This window comes from Drosophila simulans, chromosome 3R (assembly GCF_016746395.2).
Source record: "Drosophila simulans strain w501 chromosome 3R, Prin_Dsim_3.1, whole genome shotgun sequence".
Taxonomy (NCBI): Eukaryota; Metazoa; Arthropoda; class Insecta; order Diptera; family Drosophilidae; genus Drosophila; species Drosophila simulans.
The window spans coordinates 23,580,958-23,599,945 of NC_052523.2; the positions used below are offsets into that span (position 1 = coordinate 23,580,958).

Genomic DNA, 18,988 nt, shown 5'->3' on the forward strand with positions numbered 1-18,988 from the left:
AAAAAAAATGGTATTTGGCAATCTTTCAATATTTAAACACTTTTTTTGTTGCAGCCAAATGGTTCTATTCAATTGATATTTAAAGCGTAAGCGAATGGAATTTGGATCGGGCCATTGGGGTTGTCACATAACACATAACACGTAGCACATAGCGCATAGATAACACATTACACATACGCACTGTATGCGCAGTGTGGTTTTGTTCTGCGGTTGCGGCTTTGTCTTCTTGGTGAATGGTAAATGGTAAATGGTAAACGGTGGAAGTAGGATGGTTGATGGTGGTGAGATCCATACGCGTGGATGGGGTTTGATTGAAACGTTTGCCAAACGCACATAAAAGTCAATTACGCAAAATATAAGTTAGTTAATTAACTGAAATCAGGGCGAGCTCAGCATAAATGTATATGTATGCATGTGTCCTGCGCTCTCTCGATCCTTAGCCCTTTTTTGTGTGCGTATCTGAGCGGCTGCTGCATGGGGCTGCTAATGAAAAGTTTATTTAGAACGGTGGCAAGTCGGAACTAAACCAAATTACAGGCAATTGCCAAGATAAATATTTGAGTTTCACTATTCAGAGCGGCGGCAGCAGATGCTACACTGCGCCAGTTTGCCATATGCCTTGCCACTCCATATAGAGGGGATCGCTTCGATGCTCCTACTGCCTCTTAAATATTTCATTCAGACTCCGGCCGGACTCTGCTTTCTCATTTCCTCAGCCCCTCGAACGGCCGACCTTACTTACTGCTTTTTATGCCACGACTGCCTTTGCCGCGTTGGGCCAAATTGTTTACATGTAAATTGTACATTATGGCAAACATACACACACAGACACAGGAGCGCACACACACACAGTTGCTTGCCACAAAATGTAGCAAGTTGAGAGCGAAAGTGGTTGCCATTGCGGACGGAGGTTCGTCCGCCCCTTCTGCTCCTCCCATTTTTTGACCCAGCAGCTGTCGGGTCACGCCCCCCTGCCACGCCCCTTTGTAGTGTAGTCAAAGTCGTCAGTGACCCTAATGTACTTTCTCACACTTTTTAGCATGCATTACGGGCTGCCTAACATGGTTGCCTCCATTCAGCGTGTGTGTGTGTGTAAATAACTTTTAAAGTGCTTTACTCGCACACTCACTCACTCACACACACACTCACTTTGCTAGAAATGTGAGTATGAATATTTACTTATAATTAGAAATGCCAGAATGTTTTGTTTTCCCTGCTTCAGCCTTTGACTTTGCCCCTGCGTATTTTTCTTTTCCTGTGTGTCTGTGTGTGCGTGCTTGTATGTGTGCACTTCCGGTTGCCGCCATCTTTGAGGGCAAATAAACCCCAAAAAGTGCTTAACCTGAGTACATGACTCTTGTGTTCCGTGCTCTTTGTTTGCATTACTTCGTTTTGGCCAAAACACTGGTAATGTACAAATTAAGAAGTTCCCTACACTGGGGACAGGCGTAAAAAAATAAATGTGCAAGAATTATTTAAAGGCAAAGTGTTCGGGTGAGTGTCGCGAATTCGTGGCGCCACAGAAGTCGAGCAACAAATGTTCGCGCCAGGCGATTCAATTAGGCGAAATATTTCTTGGCGGCCCGCTGAAATGAAATGTTCCCCAACATTCTCTTGCAGGCTTATTAATAACAAGTGTGTGCACTGATAGAAATAACGCTTTAAAGTATATATTTTTAAAAGGTGTTTAAAGGTGCATGAGCCAATAATACACTTGTACAAAAAATCGCAAATGCAAATTCTTGTTTTACATTTCAAATAAGTATGTTTAAGAATATTATGAAGCAGTTTAGTAAGGCCAGTTTCAAGTAGAATTACAAATAGCTTAATATTTTGTCAAATTCGAGAATGCCATTTTTGTGTTAGAAAGTGTTTCATTTCAGGTGGACATTAGTAGCCACTCCCCCAGTATGTCCGAGAGTTTTCTCACAGTTCAGCTGGGGATTTTTCACAAATCCGGCAAGTCGTTGTCGATGTCGTTGTGGGTCAGCCAGCCAGCCAGCGAAGGCGGCCACTCTGCCGGCCTGGCAGTGAAAGTTTTCAAATTAAATTTTGCGACGCCATTTTCAATTAGAAAACTTCTCGGCCAAAGTCTCTTGCAGAAGCGCGACTCACTCGCCGCTTTTCCAAAAGCCACCCCCACCATCCACCCACTTTCCCCATTCGTCTGCTTGTGCCACATCATCGGTTCAAGTTGGCTTTAGCGTTTTTCCTCCGATTTTTCAGAGACCGAGAACGAGAAGGACCTTCTTGGCGTTGGTTGCGTTGCCTTTGCTTTCAATTAAAATGCGTTCGCTGTCATTTTGGACGCCGTATTGCACTGGCTACGTGATTTAATAATAAAATACGAAAAATATTCCAGTCAGCGCTTTGTTGTCCTTGTTGTCGCCCATTACGTGGCTGTTTTTTCTCCTCTTTTTGTGTTTTTTTTTCCTGGCTATTTCCTCCGTTGTCCTGACTCCTGGTTATGCCTTTTTTCGCCTCGCAACTGTTGCTCGGGCTTTCTGGGGGCTTCGGGGACTTAACTCCGAGAGTCTGGAGCAGCATTTAAACAACACATTAAATTCAGAGAGCGAATGTGGTCGCAGTTCAGCACTCGCTTTGCCCAAACTAAAATCCTATTAAAGTCCATTGGGGCGAAATGCATGGATGTGCATTATTAATGGGAAAATTAGTTGCGGCTTTGGTTAATGTTGCTGTAAGCTGATTTCCTTGATTTATGGCCCTCAGCCCGGCCGTTTGTGTTTAATTATTTATTTGCTTAAACAGTTTTTTAATTGCAATTGATTGAATGCCACTTGCGGCATATTAAAATTTCAGAGCACCGCAATTACACGGAATCGCAATAGCAAGCGCGGTGAATGTTGAATGGCCATTTCATTCCACGTTAATTGGATGGTGAAACTGACCTCCAGTAGGTTCGACAGGTCGCTCTAATGGCGCGTAAATTACTTGATTCCAATTACACCACCAACGACCACCCAAACAAAAGCCGCTGGGTGTGAAGAATGTGGGCCACGCCCCACCACCACACCACACGAATTGCAGCAGCCGCAGCAGCTGGTACACATGTCCATGAATTATACAAATTTATGCGCTTTTAATTTTGGACCAAATGCAAAAATAACAAGCCACGTGCCAGGACGAAAGTCAAATACACTTTCCGCTGTCAACAGCAGCAGGATTGAATACCGGATGTCTTCCCCTGGACTAGTCAGCATAATTTCCATCGCTCACTGGAGCTGTGAAATGTGTTGGCTTGTGATGGCAAAAAAAAAGTGTCCAGGGACCGCAAGAACAACCAGTCGAAAGGGCTGAGAGTGAGCAGGGAAAACGAAACTGAAACTGAGACTGGAAAACAGTGAAAATGAGCAAATAAATTAAAATGCCAGCAATGGCACACAAAGCAGCCGCACGGCATTTAAAAAGTAAAATATGGCAACGACTTGCTGCAGGATATTTTTCGCCGACACAGCAACAACAGCGGGGGCATTGCTGCTCCTGATGCGGCTGCTCCTCCTCCTCCTTCTTCTGCTGCTGCTGCTGCAACATGCAACACATGCTGCGCAACACGAGCCGTTGCTGTAGTTCCAGCTGGAGAGGAGGTTTTGGAAGAGGAGAGAAGAGCCGAGGCGCAGCTACAGGACACGACAGGACACAGCTCGCTTGGCTGCAAACAGGAGCAGCAACAAAAGCAGCAGCAGTAGCAGCCACCTCAAAACTGGGCCAAATATGCCGGGTTGCGTTGTGGGTCTGACAGGGGCATGGCACATTATTTACACGCGTGTTTATTATTTTCAATTAAAATGCACAGGGCGAATTTCGTAGGTAAACATGCGACAGCGACCGCCTGCCTTTTGTGACTCACGTCAGAGGCAGCGGCAGCAGGAGCAGCACAACAACGAAAGTAACACACAGATACCGAATACAAATAGTTCGGACCAAACCTAGGGGCTATTTATTTATAGTGCGTTCATTTTCAAGTTGTCGTAAAATTGCGTAAAAATCATTTTTGAATTTGTGCCAGTTTTTCGAAACAGCACAACGCACAACAGAACTCGGCCCTCTGGCATCTGGGCACTACGGTGAGGTCAGGGGCGTAGTATCAAAGCAGGTAAAAGGGGATTTCCTCAACCATTACTTTAGGCACCACAAAATAAAATCGTGGTCTTAATATTTTACTAAGTAAATATACTATTTATAGATCGAAGACCCAATTGGTAATTTCTCAGAAACCCCCTAGCCCATGCCTCTGTGCTAGGTACCACCGATTTAGAACTTAGGCCCATACACACATTTACACTATACTACACACTTCAATGGCTTCTTTGCCGCTTCGAAAATTTCCCCCTGACACGAGCTGGCCCAAAATATTTTTATGTGTTTTTAATGCAATTTAATTTCGTTGCCCACGCACCAAAAATAATATATATATATTTGTATATACTTCTGGGGAAGCCCGGGGCCCAGGGACATATTTGGATTTGGACAGAAGCAGAAAAATGCGTAAATGTTTGCCGTAGAGAGCCCAGTAATTCCGATTTAAATAAATCAAATTTTGTGAAGAGAAAAAGAGAAAATGAGCAGGCGCTGGCTTTTTCCAGGTTTTTCCAAAATGAAAAGCAAGCCGGCGAAATGGAGGCTGATTGGGCGCCACTTCGGGCCAACGCACGGCAGTCATTGGAGCCATGCCTCCAGTCAGCAGTTTGCTACCGGAGTGAAAATCAATTTAATTATAGCCGACAATTAAATTTGCGCCGAATTAACAGCGACACTTCAGTGTTTTTTATCCCACTGGCAGTGGCAGTCAACAGGCGACAGTCTGCAGTCTCCTGGCTCCATTTTCCACTCGCCAGTTGGACAAATGTCGCGCTGATTTCTTGTCAAACAATTTTTTAATCAGTGTCGCTTCACTAGAGCTGTCCTCGCCCTCCTTGCCCCATTTCCCCACTTCCCCATCTCCGAACTTCCCCATGTCGGTTTGGGGCTTTTCATTTCGCTGTTTCTCCAGCAGATGATGTTGGCGCCGCGCATCCTGCATCTCCTCCGCTCCGCCTGGCCAGAAAGCCAGTTGGTCCTCGCATTTACATGGCTTCTGCTTTATTTTTGGCTGCCAGCGCCGTCCTCGATAATTGCCTGCACATTTTGGGGAACGTTAATTCTGACACTGCCAAGCCGAACAGCTGACTCATTGGAGCTGGAGCGCAGCGTCTGCTGCTTAATTTGACAAATTCGCATGACGCCGAAGCGCGAAGGCTAATTAGGCGCCTTGGCTTTGTTTTCGGCCAGTTCCCAGCTTCCAGATCTCAGTTCTCAGAATTCAGAGCTCAAAAACAGCAGCTCGTAACTTTTAACGATGATGCAGAAACAAGACAAGACAAGTGCCGCCAGCAAGTTTGTTGGCCTTGCGTAAACAAATAATTAAAATAATGTGACGGGGCAAGTGCAGCTGCCTGCCTGCCGGCGCGTATCTGAAGTATATGCAGATATCTTAGTATCTGTATCTGTGGCTGCTTCTGCATCTGCAGCTGCATCTGCGTTTGCCATCAAGCGCAACTTTCGAACGCCCCCCACATGACAAGTGCAGATGCAGATGCCAAGTCATGGGAACTCGCCGCCGCGTTGACTTGCACTTTGGCCCAATTTTTGGCCTACACTCCCACCCACACTGGCAGAAAAAATAGCTTGCTTCTTAAGAGATATTCCAGCAAAATACAAAGAAATTATAAATAAATGTTTCAAAATAAATAAATAGATTTCCACAGCTTTGTGAGCTTAATTTCAGAGTGCATATATGCGTAAGTACTAATCCAATTGCAATCCCTCAGATTAAATTTCAAAGCCATTTTAAGCACAAAAGTTTGGCAAATATCTTGAGTTTTCGTCATTAGGGGGCTTGTTTTCCCAAGTGCAGCAATGTGTTGTGAATATGCTGGAAAAGCTTTTAATTGTTTGCTTTTGTTTACCAATGAGGCAGCTGTCGCGACCTCCTTCGACGCCGAAGCTCGGCACTTGCTGCTGCTGATTGCTCTTTTTTGTTGTTGAGCTAATTGATTTATTTACTGTGTGCGCCTGTTTTGAAATAATTTCATGCTAATTTGCTTGTTAATCGTTCGCCTCCTCCACCCATCAACACCCAACCCCAAAGACCACCCCCCTCCATATGAGTGTGTGTGTGTGTTCTAGCGCCATTTTGCCTGTGACTCAAAGGCGGAGCTCCAATGAAGTGTGAAGTGTTGGCAGCCTTTTGCGTTTGCCCCCTCCACCGAATATTGTTGTTTTGTTTGCTTTGCTGCCGCTTTTGCCGCTACTGCTGTGCATTGATTGCTAATGAGCAGGGGCATTAGATGATTTAGTGCCACTCAACCCAGGATCCCCTCGATCCTCTCTATCCCCCCGTACACTCGATTCCCGATTCCCGGCAGCGTTTTGTGAAAGCAAAACAAACACACATTAGAGAGCTCCACTTTCTCCGGCTCCACTTGCAACCCCTGCTACATTTCCCCTCCCCACACCCCGCGCTTCGTTTGCTGCGTGCATTTGACACTTGCGCCTTTCAATTTCTAGGGCCATAAACCAAATCGGCAACGAGTTCAATTCCAAGCTCAAGTGGCCATAGACCCCAAATGCTGCTCAAAGGACATAAAACCCCTATCGTCCATATATCAAATATATGGTGCAGACGAAGAAAAAATACCTACTTAAATTATCAGCACATTAGCATTCCGATTTGTCCATTAAATTTTCCACTTCAAAAGTAAATTACGCCCTATCAGTTTGATCGAGAATGTAATAAATTTTAAATATCAAGTCCACTATAAATCTTATTCCAAAGCATTTTCGCATTTAACTTGCTAGTTTATTCTACGTAAGACAGCAATGTGCAACACTTTTCTATTTTCGCCTTCCGAATCTTCTGAAGAAAAGTACAAAGAGAAGCCATATGCGTAGATTTTCTAATTAAAGATGTTAGTCATTCAGCTACTTTTAGAGAGTGTTTATATGGCACGAATGATGTTCAAGTTGGAAATCAAAAATGGAGTTATTTGGATTATATATAAAGAGTCTTGAATTAGCAATTGGTAAGTAGTTAATCTAAATCGAAGGTTATATAGAAAGAGTTTCTATTTGAGGCTGCATTTTTCTCTGTGAATAGATGACCATTTTTCCAGTAATATTTTCTCCATGTGAGCTCCCTGGTTTATGGCCACGCCCAAGGAGCCAGTTTGGAAGCCTTTGCTATCAATGCTGGTGCTATTTTGTATCTGCTTCGGCAGACTGCCATAACTCAGACGTGGCGCACTCAATTTGCTTACTTGGCAACAGTGTGGCAAGATCAGGGGGCAGAAAGTGGACGCGGGGCATGGAGCAGGGTTCAGGGTGCACCTCTGCGGCAGACGCGACTCCCTGGCCTTTGGCTGCTCGCCCAACTATTGCTATTGCTCGCTCTTTTTTGGCCATTTTGTAGCTATTTTATTTTGTATTTATTTGGCGCTTCTTTCGCCATTTTATGCTGTGACATTTCAGCGCTGGCTTCGCCGGCGACAAAATCCGTTTTATTTATATGCAAAATATGTAAATTTACGACCAGCACGACCCGCTTTTCCCCCCATTTTCCCCCACCACCACAGTCAACGAGGGAAAGCAGAGGAAACAAGTTGCGTACTTGTATTTTATGCACAGCATTGCATACTTATGGGCCACAACAAGATTGAATGTGTGCTGGTGAGTATCTGTGTGTGTTTTTGGTGTTTAGATTTACAAGTGCGATTTCGATGGAGTTTATTTCATGTGCCGAATCGCCTTGCCCTTGATGGGAGACTAAAGCCCGAGAATTTACGCACGCATCTGCATATTTATGCATTTCGGTGTGGAATAAAATGAGTTGCCTCAGCCGTCTGACAATAATTTAGATAATTTTTGTTTTAATTAAACGCACAGCTGACAAACTGTTCAGATTTATGGGTCGCTGGCCATAAATAAAACCTCCAGCGACCGACCGCAACTGGCCAAGCTGGGAATGAAAATGCCAAGCTTAAAATGCAGCAAATGTAATTCGTTCTAATTTATTTACTCCGACCAATGCAATTTATGGCAGTTGCTGTTGTTTTTCTACAGCTGTATTCCTGTATTTCCATTCGCTCTGCTATTTTCAATTTGCAACAATTTATGGCAGCGTTTTATGCAAATCCAGCGACTAATCACCGCGCCACACGACTTGCCGAAGGGCAAAGCTGTCGGTAAATTAAAATTTAATAAAAATGCAAATTACCCAAATTGCAGCTAGCCGGCCACGCCCCTTCCGTCAATGTCGCCGCCCATTTGACTAATTTTCAATTAACCGCTGGGCGGAAAAATGTCCAAGTCAAAGGGTTGCAAAGCTGGCCATCCGAAAGTCCGCCAAGTGGAAAATGTTGCAAAACCGAAAGACAAATGAAGGGGAGTGGCCGCAGCGGGCGCACGTTGTTGTTAAGTATTCACAAACGAGTTGATTACGTGTCTCACATAGATTTGCCCTTTTCACGATTTCACAATCGAAATGGAATTTCCACTGAAAGTCGGTCGGGTAAAAATCACCAAGCAGTGCAGGAGGAACAAACGTTTGCTTGGCATGTTCAAGTGATAAATTCAATTTTCCACTTGAGCGCCACAACGAGCCCCATTCCGCAATGTGTGACTAATGGCGTTTACTGGTGGCCAGGTCATCGTCATCCCATTGCTGCTCGACGGCGGCGGCGGCAATCAAACAGAAATCATAAAGGCGTGTTGTCCAAACATAAACATAGGGCTCGCCTCCTGACTTTGGATCCCATCGAACAAAGGCCAGCCCATTCAGTACGCCCATCTCCACATCCCCATCCCCACGAGAAACGCGTGCCGTGCGGCGATAAAAATTACAAATTCTCACACCACCTCCACTTCCACTTCCACTCCCAGGACCTTCTACTGGAGGTGTGCACTGGAGCGTTGACTCGGACTTGGGATGGATGCATTGTGCGGACAGGCCGAAGGGTGATGTCCCGGCGATTGCGTGATTCACCAGACACAATACAATATTAATCGGTTGGGGATTAGGTGGAATTACCCAGACAAGTGACTAGACTTGATTACAACGGCAGGTGCTTGTGTAATCGCACTCTTTTCATCAGCTAAAGTTAGAATTAAATGTGTATTGTTACTTTCAAAAAGTAAGACTTTGATTGATTGACCAAACTATAATTAAAGCAACGTTCAGTTCTCTTAAATGTTATGGATATACGTTTAAGGTAACAGAAATGCATTTCGGTAACTGGCACATGAAGTGAAATGTCGAAAAAAACTGAATTATTTAATTGTTATTATTATTTTTATGGCATATTTCCATTTGTTTGCAAGTGGCACATTTAAAAGTAACTACGGTAGCTACAGCTACCCAGTTTGCAACCCCCAACCACCCGCTGTGAATTGGGCAGACAAACTGTGGAGTGGACAAATAAAGGCGCTCATAAAATTGAATTTTTTATGACTAACGAAACGAAACCCATGCCCCCGAAGGGTTAATTTCGAAGTGAACTGAAGTGGAGCGGAAAGCGGAGAGCTGAAAGCAGAAAGGACAAAGTGCAAAGGACCAAACGCTGTTGTCGATGGCAAACGTTAACTGATTTGCACCTTTTGACTTTCGGCTGACTAACAAACACAAGGTCGATGGTGTGATGGTGGTGGTGGCGCTGATTAACGGAAGCATTACTCACAGTCCGGAAAATCGGTGGTGGGGCACGACATGGGGGATGCCAAGGGGGAAATGAGGAGTTCGGCGGGCACTCAATCAAGTGCAAAATGCAAATGCGTTGAGCAGCTAAAAATACCAGCAACAAAAGGGAAGTTGCGGCCCATAAAAGCCGGCCAACAGCAGCTGCAAGTGCCAGATCTTATGCTCCCTCCTCCGACAATCCGACTTTATAGAGTCCCTCCAGCGATTGTATCCCCCCGCTGGAAAAACCCCAACCATTCATCCTTAGTGTTGCATTTATTGCGCTTGTTAAAGGCATCTAAAAAGGGAAGCGCGAGCGAGAGAAACAAGTTAAAAAGTCATAAAATGATATTTATTTCATTCCGCTGCCGCGTAATGCGGCACTGCCAGCCATCAGCAGCCTCGCGGGTGGCATCATCGCAAGACCCGAACACGATGATGAGGAATCAGTGCACTGCGAGAAAATACAGCAAGCTAACTAAATAATAAGTTATCAGATAACAGGTCAAACTGAGAACTCCAAGATTATATAAACTATTATAATAAATATGAATCAATCGCATTAGTGATTAACAAATAAGAGAGCATAGCCATAAGTATTTTCAACTAAACCAAGCACTTTTTATTTTCCGTGTATCTGGAGCAGAAAGCTGAGCAGCTAGAGCGGCACCAGCTGACACCGAAGCTGGCCAAGAAGAAGTTCCGTAGATTTGCTTTTTATTTGAAATTTATATGCGAACTCGCCGCGTCCCGTCTCCCGGGGCAGAGTCAGTGGGAAACGCACAAAAAAGGATCTATATGCCGGCAGGAGGATGGGGTAACTGCCTTTTCACACAACTATTTGCCGCTTTTATGGAGTTGAAGCTTTGACTTCTTGGCTGCTCTCGCCGAGCCACTGGAAATGGAAATGCGCCAGCGTTGTGGCTTTTTAATGTTTTCTTGTTAAAGTTTATTGAAAAACTTTGGCCAGTCACGTTTGAGTAGTCAGCGGGCGCAGTAACTTATACATATATAACTCTGAATACAACCACATACTCAGCTGGACGTTCAGGATGGCATATATACTATACCAAACTATATATTTGGGGGAGAACGATTTCAGCGATTCGTTTTCCCGACCAGAAATGAAACATCTGCAGGAGTGCACGCCCCGACGCCCATGAAAATGGGCCAAAAGTGATTTCTTCTGTTTAATAATGAAAACGGAAACTTGTGCATATTACTTTATCTATTCTTCTGCCCGACAGGGGGCGTTTGAGTGCGCAGGGGGTGTGGTGGGGGGTGGTCGTGTTTGCTCATAATTGAAATTTCGCGCTAAACAGGAAGTGGCTATTGCCAGCGCTTTTGTTGCGGCCAGTTCAAGTTGTTCGAGTCGTGTTGAATCAACTCGGTCTAAAAAGCTTTTCCAAGGGGGTGGTGATGGTAGCTGTTGCTGGTAGTTGTGAGTGGCACATGGCCGAGTTGCGGGGAAAATGCAGTTCATAAACAACAGCAGGAGATGCGAAAATGCAATAATATTTATGAGAAACACTCTGCGGCCGGGCATGGGTTCAGATCTGATGGCGAGATGGTCGAGTGCAAAAGAAAATTAAGACCGAAGAAAATGTGAAATGTGTGTGAAAAACATATAGAATGGCACGGGAGTGGGAGTACAAATTCCGCCCGGGGAATTGTCATTGTCTTCGCATCCACAGAAACTACAGAAACTACACATGTTCCCATCCTCGGACTCGCTCGCCTTTTGTGGGCCAAACAATGGAGCCTCAAGTTTACCACTCAATAGTAGTTCTAAGACCAAGTTTTCTGCTCGATATTATGTCAACATATTGATCGGCTGGGGGCTGCACTTTTGTGACTCGGCCATTGAATGAGTGCCAACCTTTCAGCTTTTTAATGAAACCCCATATTTAACTAGTTGACAAAGGAGACTGTGTCTAAAGAGCATTTTATTGAACTTATACATTTCTCGCTTTTTACCAAGTTAAATTGAGCTGGCGTAAAAACTACACATTCATTTAAGCTGCATAATCGATGCTTTTTTTCAATTTATTGCTAGTTGTCTATAGCATTTAAAAGTTATGTGCAAGTCCGTTTCTATCTTTAGTTGTATCGCTATAGTGCTTTACCTGGCTGGACATTCTTTCTCCCTGGCATTCCATCTATCGTGGTGCGCTTTTCCTTTTCTTTCCGGCACTCTCTGCATTTCCCGCTGCATCAATTTATTTTCCACTCTCGTGTCGGTGCCGTCTGTCAAGTCAGTTGCTCCCCTTGGCAGTTTCCTCCCAGTTTTTCCAGCATTTTCAGCCCACACCCCAGCCATTTCCACCGCACACACGTACTGTGTGCAGTGTGACATGTGCTTCCTCTGTTGTATTTTCGAGCTCCCTCCTACCGGTTTGTGTTCTCCTTTCGTATTTGGTGCCACTGTTATTTTCCACATGTGAAATTGAACTTTGCATCTTGCTGCGACGCGTCGCAACTTCAGAGATACAAAATGCAACGAAATTTTCATTTGCCAGCGCCGATGTTGCACTTGACTTGTGGCGCTTCTGCCGCCCGTGCAGCTCCTGCTCTGCATCCACATCCATATGCGCCCCCTACCCGCTCCAATCCACTCCCCAGCCATTGGTGCACTCCACATGGTGGGGCATCCATTCTGACCGCCTGGCAGCGCTTATGACGCTGTTTTGACACTGCGAACGCGCGCGTGTTTATAAATAAAATATTTATGGAAATATATATTTGTGAAATTTTTCCACGCTTCTTCGCTGGATGGATGGATGGGATGCTTGCTGCTTGTTTGTTGCACATGTGCTGCACCCTTCATCTGCAACTGCATCTTCTGCTGCTGTTTTTTCCTTTGAAGTCCATAAAAATTAACAAAAAATCAATTTACAACACAAACGATGCGCTGATGAGGCGAGTGAAGAATGAGAAATGCCTGGGTAAATATATGTGGAGTGCCCTTGTGGATGTTTTCATGTTTTCATTGCAATCGAATGTGCGCTTAGTGACGCCGCCTGTGATCTAAACCGCCACGCCCACTGCCCTTGGGGTGGTTTTTTCTCCCAGTGCATGCATATGAACACTTTTTGCGAGCGTGTTGATTGCCCATCAAAGCAAAGCCAAGGCCAGGGAAAAAGCAGCAGGAGCACAGCAAGAGATTTGCATAGGGGACACACACACACAATAAATCCCCCTAATGCCAAAGCGCTTCAATACTTGTACACCTAAAAAATTAATGCAAAATTAAGGAAAAAATATGAGTATAAACCCTTTAGATCTGCTAAACAACGTCATACCAAAACGATCATATTTTTAAAATAGTGAATGAAACACATAAGTCTTCTCAATATTTCTCTTTGACTAGATTGGTTTGTGAGCAATCAATATCAAGACCAATTAGAGTCTTTCGAAATCGAAATCTATTTTCTCCGCGTGCAGTTGTTGCTGTAGCGTCAGCAGGAACATAAAAATAGCGACGATTATGATGAAAATATTCATGCGACAAACGGAAGCCATATCTCCTGGCTGGTTGGCTCTGGAACTGGTTCCCCCAAAACACGCGATGTGCTGGGACTTGTTTATGTGCCAACGATACGCAGCACATTTGGATTCCGCTTAAGGCGTCACCACGCATCCAATGTGTGTTTTGGCCACAGTTTGAGATACACGCCGAAATTCCTTTAGCCGGATCAATAGCAAGTCAAGTCAATGGGAGTCATCGAGGTACTTGAGGGAATGAGAAAAAAGAGGCTTTGCTGGCGTAGCCATGCAAATGCCAAGTTGAAACCGGAGTCAGACGAGGATTGGCGCTAATAAAGCGGCAAACGTAATTAAATTTAATGCCCGGGATGCTCAGACAAAAGCCAAACGTCCATGACGCCCAAGTCGGAAAATGTCTAAATCCGAGTATAGAAATTCAATTTACTACAAAATCCCATGCATCGGTGGGCCCGACGCTCGACGACGACAAACGGCAGCGTAATAGAAAATGCTGGAAAATGTGTCTCGATTTCGGCAAATCCTGTCATAAATTTCAGGCGCCTTTGGCCACGTCCCAACCCAACCAGCCCAACCCATCCAGTTCTCCGAAACAAGATCCTGTAAGGCAACAAAGGAAGGCGGCACGCAGACGACGAGCCCGAAAGGAAAATATGCTGATGTCGATGCCGAATTATGATTTGTTTTTGTCGACTGGCCGGCGGGCAGAAAGGGGCGGCATCAGATATTGGGGAAATGGGATTTGCCCCAAGGTTACCATCGACCGACCGACCAACTACTCGCAACAACAAGTTGAGACCAGTTGAGACGCTCGTAAAAAGCACAAGGCACCACCGGTTTTCCATCACTACTCGCACCGATACCCGGCGATATGGAATCCTCGAGCGGAAAGTCCGAAAGGCAGCAAGGCAGACCCAACACATCCTCGACCTCGCAAATTATAAAGTTGTTTGGCCAAAAGTGCTGACGCCTCTCGCAGCCATGGCTTGCAAGTTTTGTCTTCGTTTTGAAAAATGTACCAAAAGCCAAGGCGAAAATGCTGGTGGAAAAAGTTCAGCACGTTTTATCTAACGCACATTGATAAGGATTTTTGGCAGTCGTCGCATGATTTGCAAGTTTGCACAAAATGCTTCAGCAAGATGAACGTTTTGTGCAGACGTGAGCGAAAATGCGATGACCTCTTGGCATAGTTTGGCTCTTTTCCTTTTCTTTTCCCCATCTAAGGATTTACATTCCGATGATCAAATCAAGTGGCCAGCGGTTCTGCGAGCTTATGGGATTGTGAACAGGTGTTGGCCAGGGCCAACGGAAATGAAGTTTGAGTTGAACGAAGAAGGCGCATTTAAATTCAAGATAAAACATCAACTTATGGTAAGTTCTTTCCATATATGTTATGCATTCAGAAGCTAACAAATTTATTTCGTACTAACATTAAATCTAGCTGAACCGTTAATCCCAAAACCACAGTCCAAACATTCCCATTCCTGGCTTTTCATATTTACCGAAGAGTTTCCCACTGGTTCTTCTGTGCTTATTTCGAATCCCACCAAATATTCCTGCATTTTAAACAGTTTCTATTGTCTGGGCAAATCCTAATGACGAGCGCAGACCATAACGAGCAAGACTTCCCTTCAATAATTTGAGGGGAAAGCAGCAGCTCGTTACAGCTGCAAATAACTGAGTTTGATGCTGACTTTCTTTTCAGTTTTCGGTGCAAAGCGCACTCAACCCAATCCAATCCGACGAGAGCCAACCCAACTAGAGCCCGAGTCCAAAACTCCTGCCAATCGTTAGCTGTTATTGTTATTGCGAGTAATACAGTTGTTGCTGGTGGTTGCTGCTGGTACTCACTGTTCTTTTGAAAATCCTGCGACTCCTCGTCCGCCGAAACCGATTTCAGTTGCTGCAGGCAAGTCAACAGGACCAACGTGAAGCCGACAGCCCAAATCGTTTTCCCATTGTCCGGGCATCTCGTCCGTGATTTTCGATGTGTGTTGATGTTGCACTTGCAGTTCGTGTTGCTTTTGCTGTTGCTGTTGCCGGTTTGTCTTGGCCAATATGTCGTTTGCATGGCTGTTGTCTCGGTTTCCAGTGTATTTGTTGGCTTTCCGCTTGTTGGCAATAAAAGCTGCATGGCTGTCATTTTGTCGTGCTTGCGGTGCGTTGTGCCAAACGCAAGACCGTCTCGTCATTTATGTGGCAAACTTCAATTTGACCAAAGTGTCAAAGAAACAAGCGAGAGTATACAAGTATTGCCGAGGAGTACAGAATGTTGCAGCTTGCCAGCTTGCAGTTGGCAATTCGGGTTTCTGCGTTTCTGCGCTTCTGACCTGGCGCCAATAAACACGCGTCTCCTTGTTATGGCCGCTCGGCTATTTCCGCTTCCGCCGTTGCCTTTAATGAAGCGCCAATGTACTCGTGGCCCATAAAAAGAGCATTTCCGCCGACATTTACGAATGCATGTCCGTGTGAGTCAGATCAAGTCCGTAGCATCGCTTAATGTGCTTTTACATGTTTATTCGCCCTTTTATGGACATTCCTTTCTTTTTTTTATTTCGGTGGATTGCTGGTCGGGAACCCTGCGAATAGAAAACCAAACGTCAAAACATGAGCAAGTGCTGATTGTTTTCTTGGGGGAGGTACACAAGAAAAAAATAAAGTAAAAATGTATTTAAAAGAAAGAATTCACTTCCGAAAAGCTATTTTATAGAGACTCAATATATTGTATGTTTTTAGATCGCGTATGGAATATATTTAATTCACGGTTTTAATTCAAGTGTTGTAGCAAGTGGCTGGCAGAAATATGAAAAGTGCTAATAAAAATGTTTATACGTTGGACGTCAGTCAAATTGGGCTCGTAAAGAGCTGGTCGAAAAGGGTAAGTCCAGAAGTGGAATCGAGGAGCCCATAAGACTGACTCACAAAGGAGTCGGAGCATTCGGAGGATTCGAGGGGAGTACACTCCTCGAAATTGGTTGTTTTATGTGGCCAGCGCATCGATGAAGTGTGATTAATGGCGCGTTTCAATGTGAGATGCGTAATTAAGGCTGTAGATTTATGTGCTCGCCAGCAGCTGAGGCATGACCTTCCCACCCCCAAGGAACCGCACCCCCTTCGTAACTTGGAACTCTCGACTCTCATCTGCTTAACCCCCGGTTTGTTGGCCCATAAAATCGAGCCCTCGCTGAGTGCTGCTTTATCACCTAGCCAAATGTTGCCGCTGCGCCTTTTAATTGCGTGTTTTCGAGGAGCACGAGTGTCGACAATTAAACAACGCATCAAAATTGATAAGCCAAAATATACTCCAGCTTGCTGTGCAACCCCGATGAAAACCGCTCGTGCGTCACGCTTACTTGGCCCTTAACCCACTGGTGTTGCATTAATGGAGTGAAGACGAGTCGGGGGTTGCAGGACCTCTCACTTTCACCTTAACCCAGAAAACGCGTGCTCGCTTAATTATGCAACATTTTGTATCGGCAACCATGCGACAACTTTCTTCTCTTTCTCTACTGAGTGCGTTTGTGTGTGTTACGACGGTTTTAATGAGCATTTGTGGAGCACACACACACACACACTTGCGAAATTGATGTGTGCGCCAAGGAGTGCAAATAAATAATATATGTTCTTCGCGAAAAGTTCATAAATCTGTATGATGCCATTTGATTAAAAGATAATAACTTGAAATCCTGCCTTTCTTTAAGGGGCGGATATACCACGGCCCATATGCTTTTGCTTTTACACGGCTAAAAATTCTTTTAAAAATATATGTTGGATACTAATGCAGAGTACATTTATTCCTTTATGAATGCAGATGAGTACTTTCTCCCGGTGTACCTGTATTTCATGCTTTCTTTATTCCCTCTTTTCTTGTTACCTGCCCATAAATTAACCGGGGTGAGAACTGAGGCTATTGACAGTCAAACTTTGCTCATTAGTAAATTTCCGACAAGCAACGCATGTTGCTCCATCTGTCTGCCCCTTAGGGATAAAGCTACACAAAAATATCGGGTGTATATATAGTCCTATAGAGTCAGCTGCCGCTGCCTTTTGCTGCGTATCTGTGGCATTCAGTTAGCATATTTTATTGCTGATTAATTAACTAGGCGAAGTGAGAAAGGGCGAAAGACGAGAGACGACTTCGCAGTTGCATTGTGACGTTTCGGCCTGAACTTTAATGACACCAAGTGGAAGATTTGCTAATTAAAAAAGTTTGCCAATTCGAACACAAAACAGGAGGGGACAAGGCTAATGAAAGGGATTTTCCCCGGACCGGAGGGAAAAGTTTAATTTCACTTCCAGGCGTTGTTGCTGCCGAGTATCGTATAACTATGGCCAACTACTGACGCTTAAAGCCCCAGTTAGTCCGGTTAGTCCAAGTTGGGAAGCATTTACCGACAAAGAATTAGTTGTCCAATTTATAAGGAATTGTGTGTCGAAAATAGCACAGTTTGTCCAAACGAAAGCCTCTGAGAAAGCCGGCTGATCTGATCTGCTGGCCATTCTGGCATTTGGCTATTTTGGTAGCTGCCAGCCGCAGGCAGTGGCCATGTCTGCTTGCCTACTTGCTTATTTGCCTATTGATTGGTTTTGCTGGTCAGGTGCTAGTAGTGCCATTCATCCGCCCACCTATCAGGCATCGTGCGTCTTTGCAGATTTTAGCCTTGTCAAATTACCACAGCCACTCCATCATCGTTAGGCCCGGCTACCACTCCTGCACCCAGTCGGCGAGCCAGGGAACCAGGGCATCCGGGAATCCGGGAACCCGTCATCAGGGCTCACAAATTTATGGGCAAATGCTCAACTTTGCCATAAATGTTCATCATAATGTGACACAATTTCCTCAAGATTTAACGCCGCATAAAAACCCCCGCGCCCCAGGCCACTCCCATATGGTAATGGAGGAGGGGGCCAAGGAGGCGGGATTGCGTGTGGGAATAGAAATGGAACTGGGATTGGGATCGGGAATGGGATGGCAATCTGGGGTGAGAGAACTCCCCCATGCATTGTGCAATCCACATGCTCAATAAAGTCAAAGACGCATAACTCTCGGCGTAAGCGGGCGATGGCAGCTGGCATAAATTTTGAAATAAAATAATATGAAATGAAATGAAATAAAATATAAATTCAGCTGCAGTCAGTCAGTCAACGCATGCAGGCGACAGATAGACGCAGTGTGAATCTAAGTGACAGCCTCCTCCACTTATCGGCCAGCTGGGAGCAGAACCCAAAAAAGGGGGGCTTAAGGGGGCTCCTCCTCGAACGGCGAATGTGCCAGCGTGTGATATATCATAAGCATGCGTCTGACAAGCGTAAGTACCGCTGCTGTCACTGTCACAGGACTAACAGGACCAACAGGACCAACGGGAGCAGCTGAGGAGCAGCTGAAGCGCCACAAGAAGCGCCAACTTCTTGGCGACGACGCGTGTTATTACACCATGCGGCATACTTTTAGCGCCATTCAAAGAACATTTCGCTGGCATTGTTGCGGTGCACTGCGAGGAATTTTGTGTTACAAAAATTTATGCGCTTAAATGAAAGATGGGAATAAATAAACGTTTATAAAGATAAGTAGTTTGAATGCCTTATTATTTGTCATGCCAAGCTATTATTGGCATGACATCCCATACCACTTTTCAGTGTATCTGTTTGTGTGTATAAATAAAAGTTGAATTATGACAAAAGGAGCCAGCAGTGAGTAGCGGATGCCAGGGCAGAGGAGCCGCCAACCTGCCCACTATGGCCTGATAATGCGCT

General features: G+C 44.9%; 1 protein-coding gene across 5 annotated transcripts in view; it reads right to left on the reverse strand.

Moving 5' to 3' along the window:
• LOC6729845 (nephrin) overlaps positions 1–18,988 on the reverse strand; it is a 62,703-nt gene that overhangs the window by 27,985 nt on the left and 15,730 nt on the right. For all 5 annotated transcript variants that reach the window (XM_016174578.3, XM_016174575.3, XM_016174577.3 and 2 more), the window contains exon 2: positions 15,086–15,813. In XM_016174578.3, coding sequence (XP_016036582.1) covers positions 15,086–15,377 — 292 coding nt within the window. In that variant the 5' untranslated portion in view covers positions 15,378–15,813. The remainder of the gene's footprint in view (positions 1–15,085; positions 15,814–18,988) is intronic.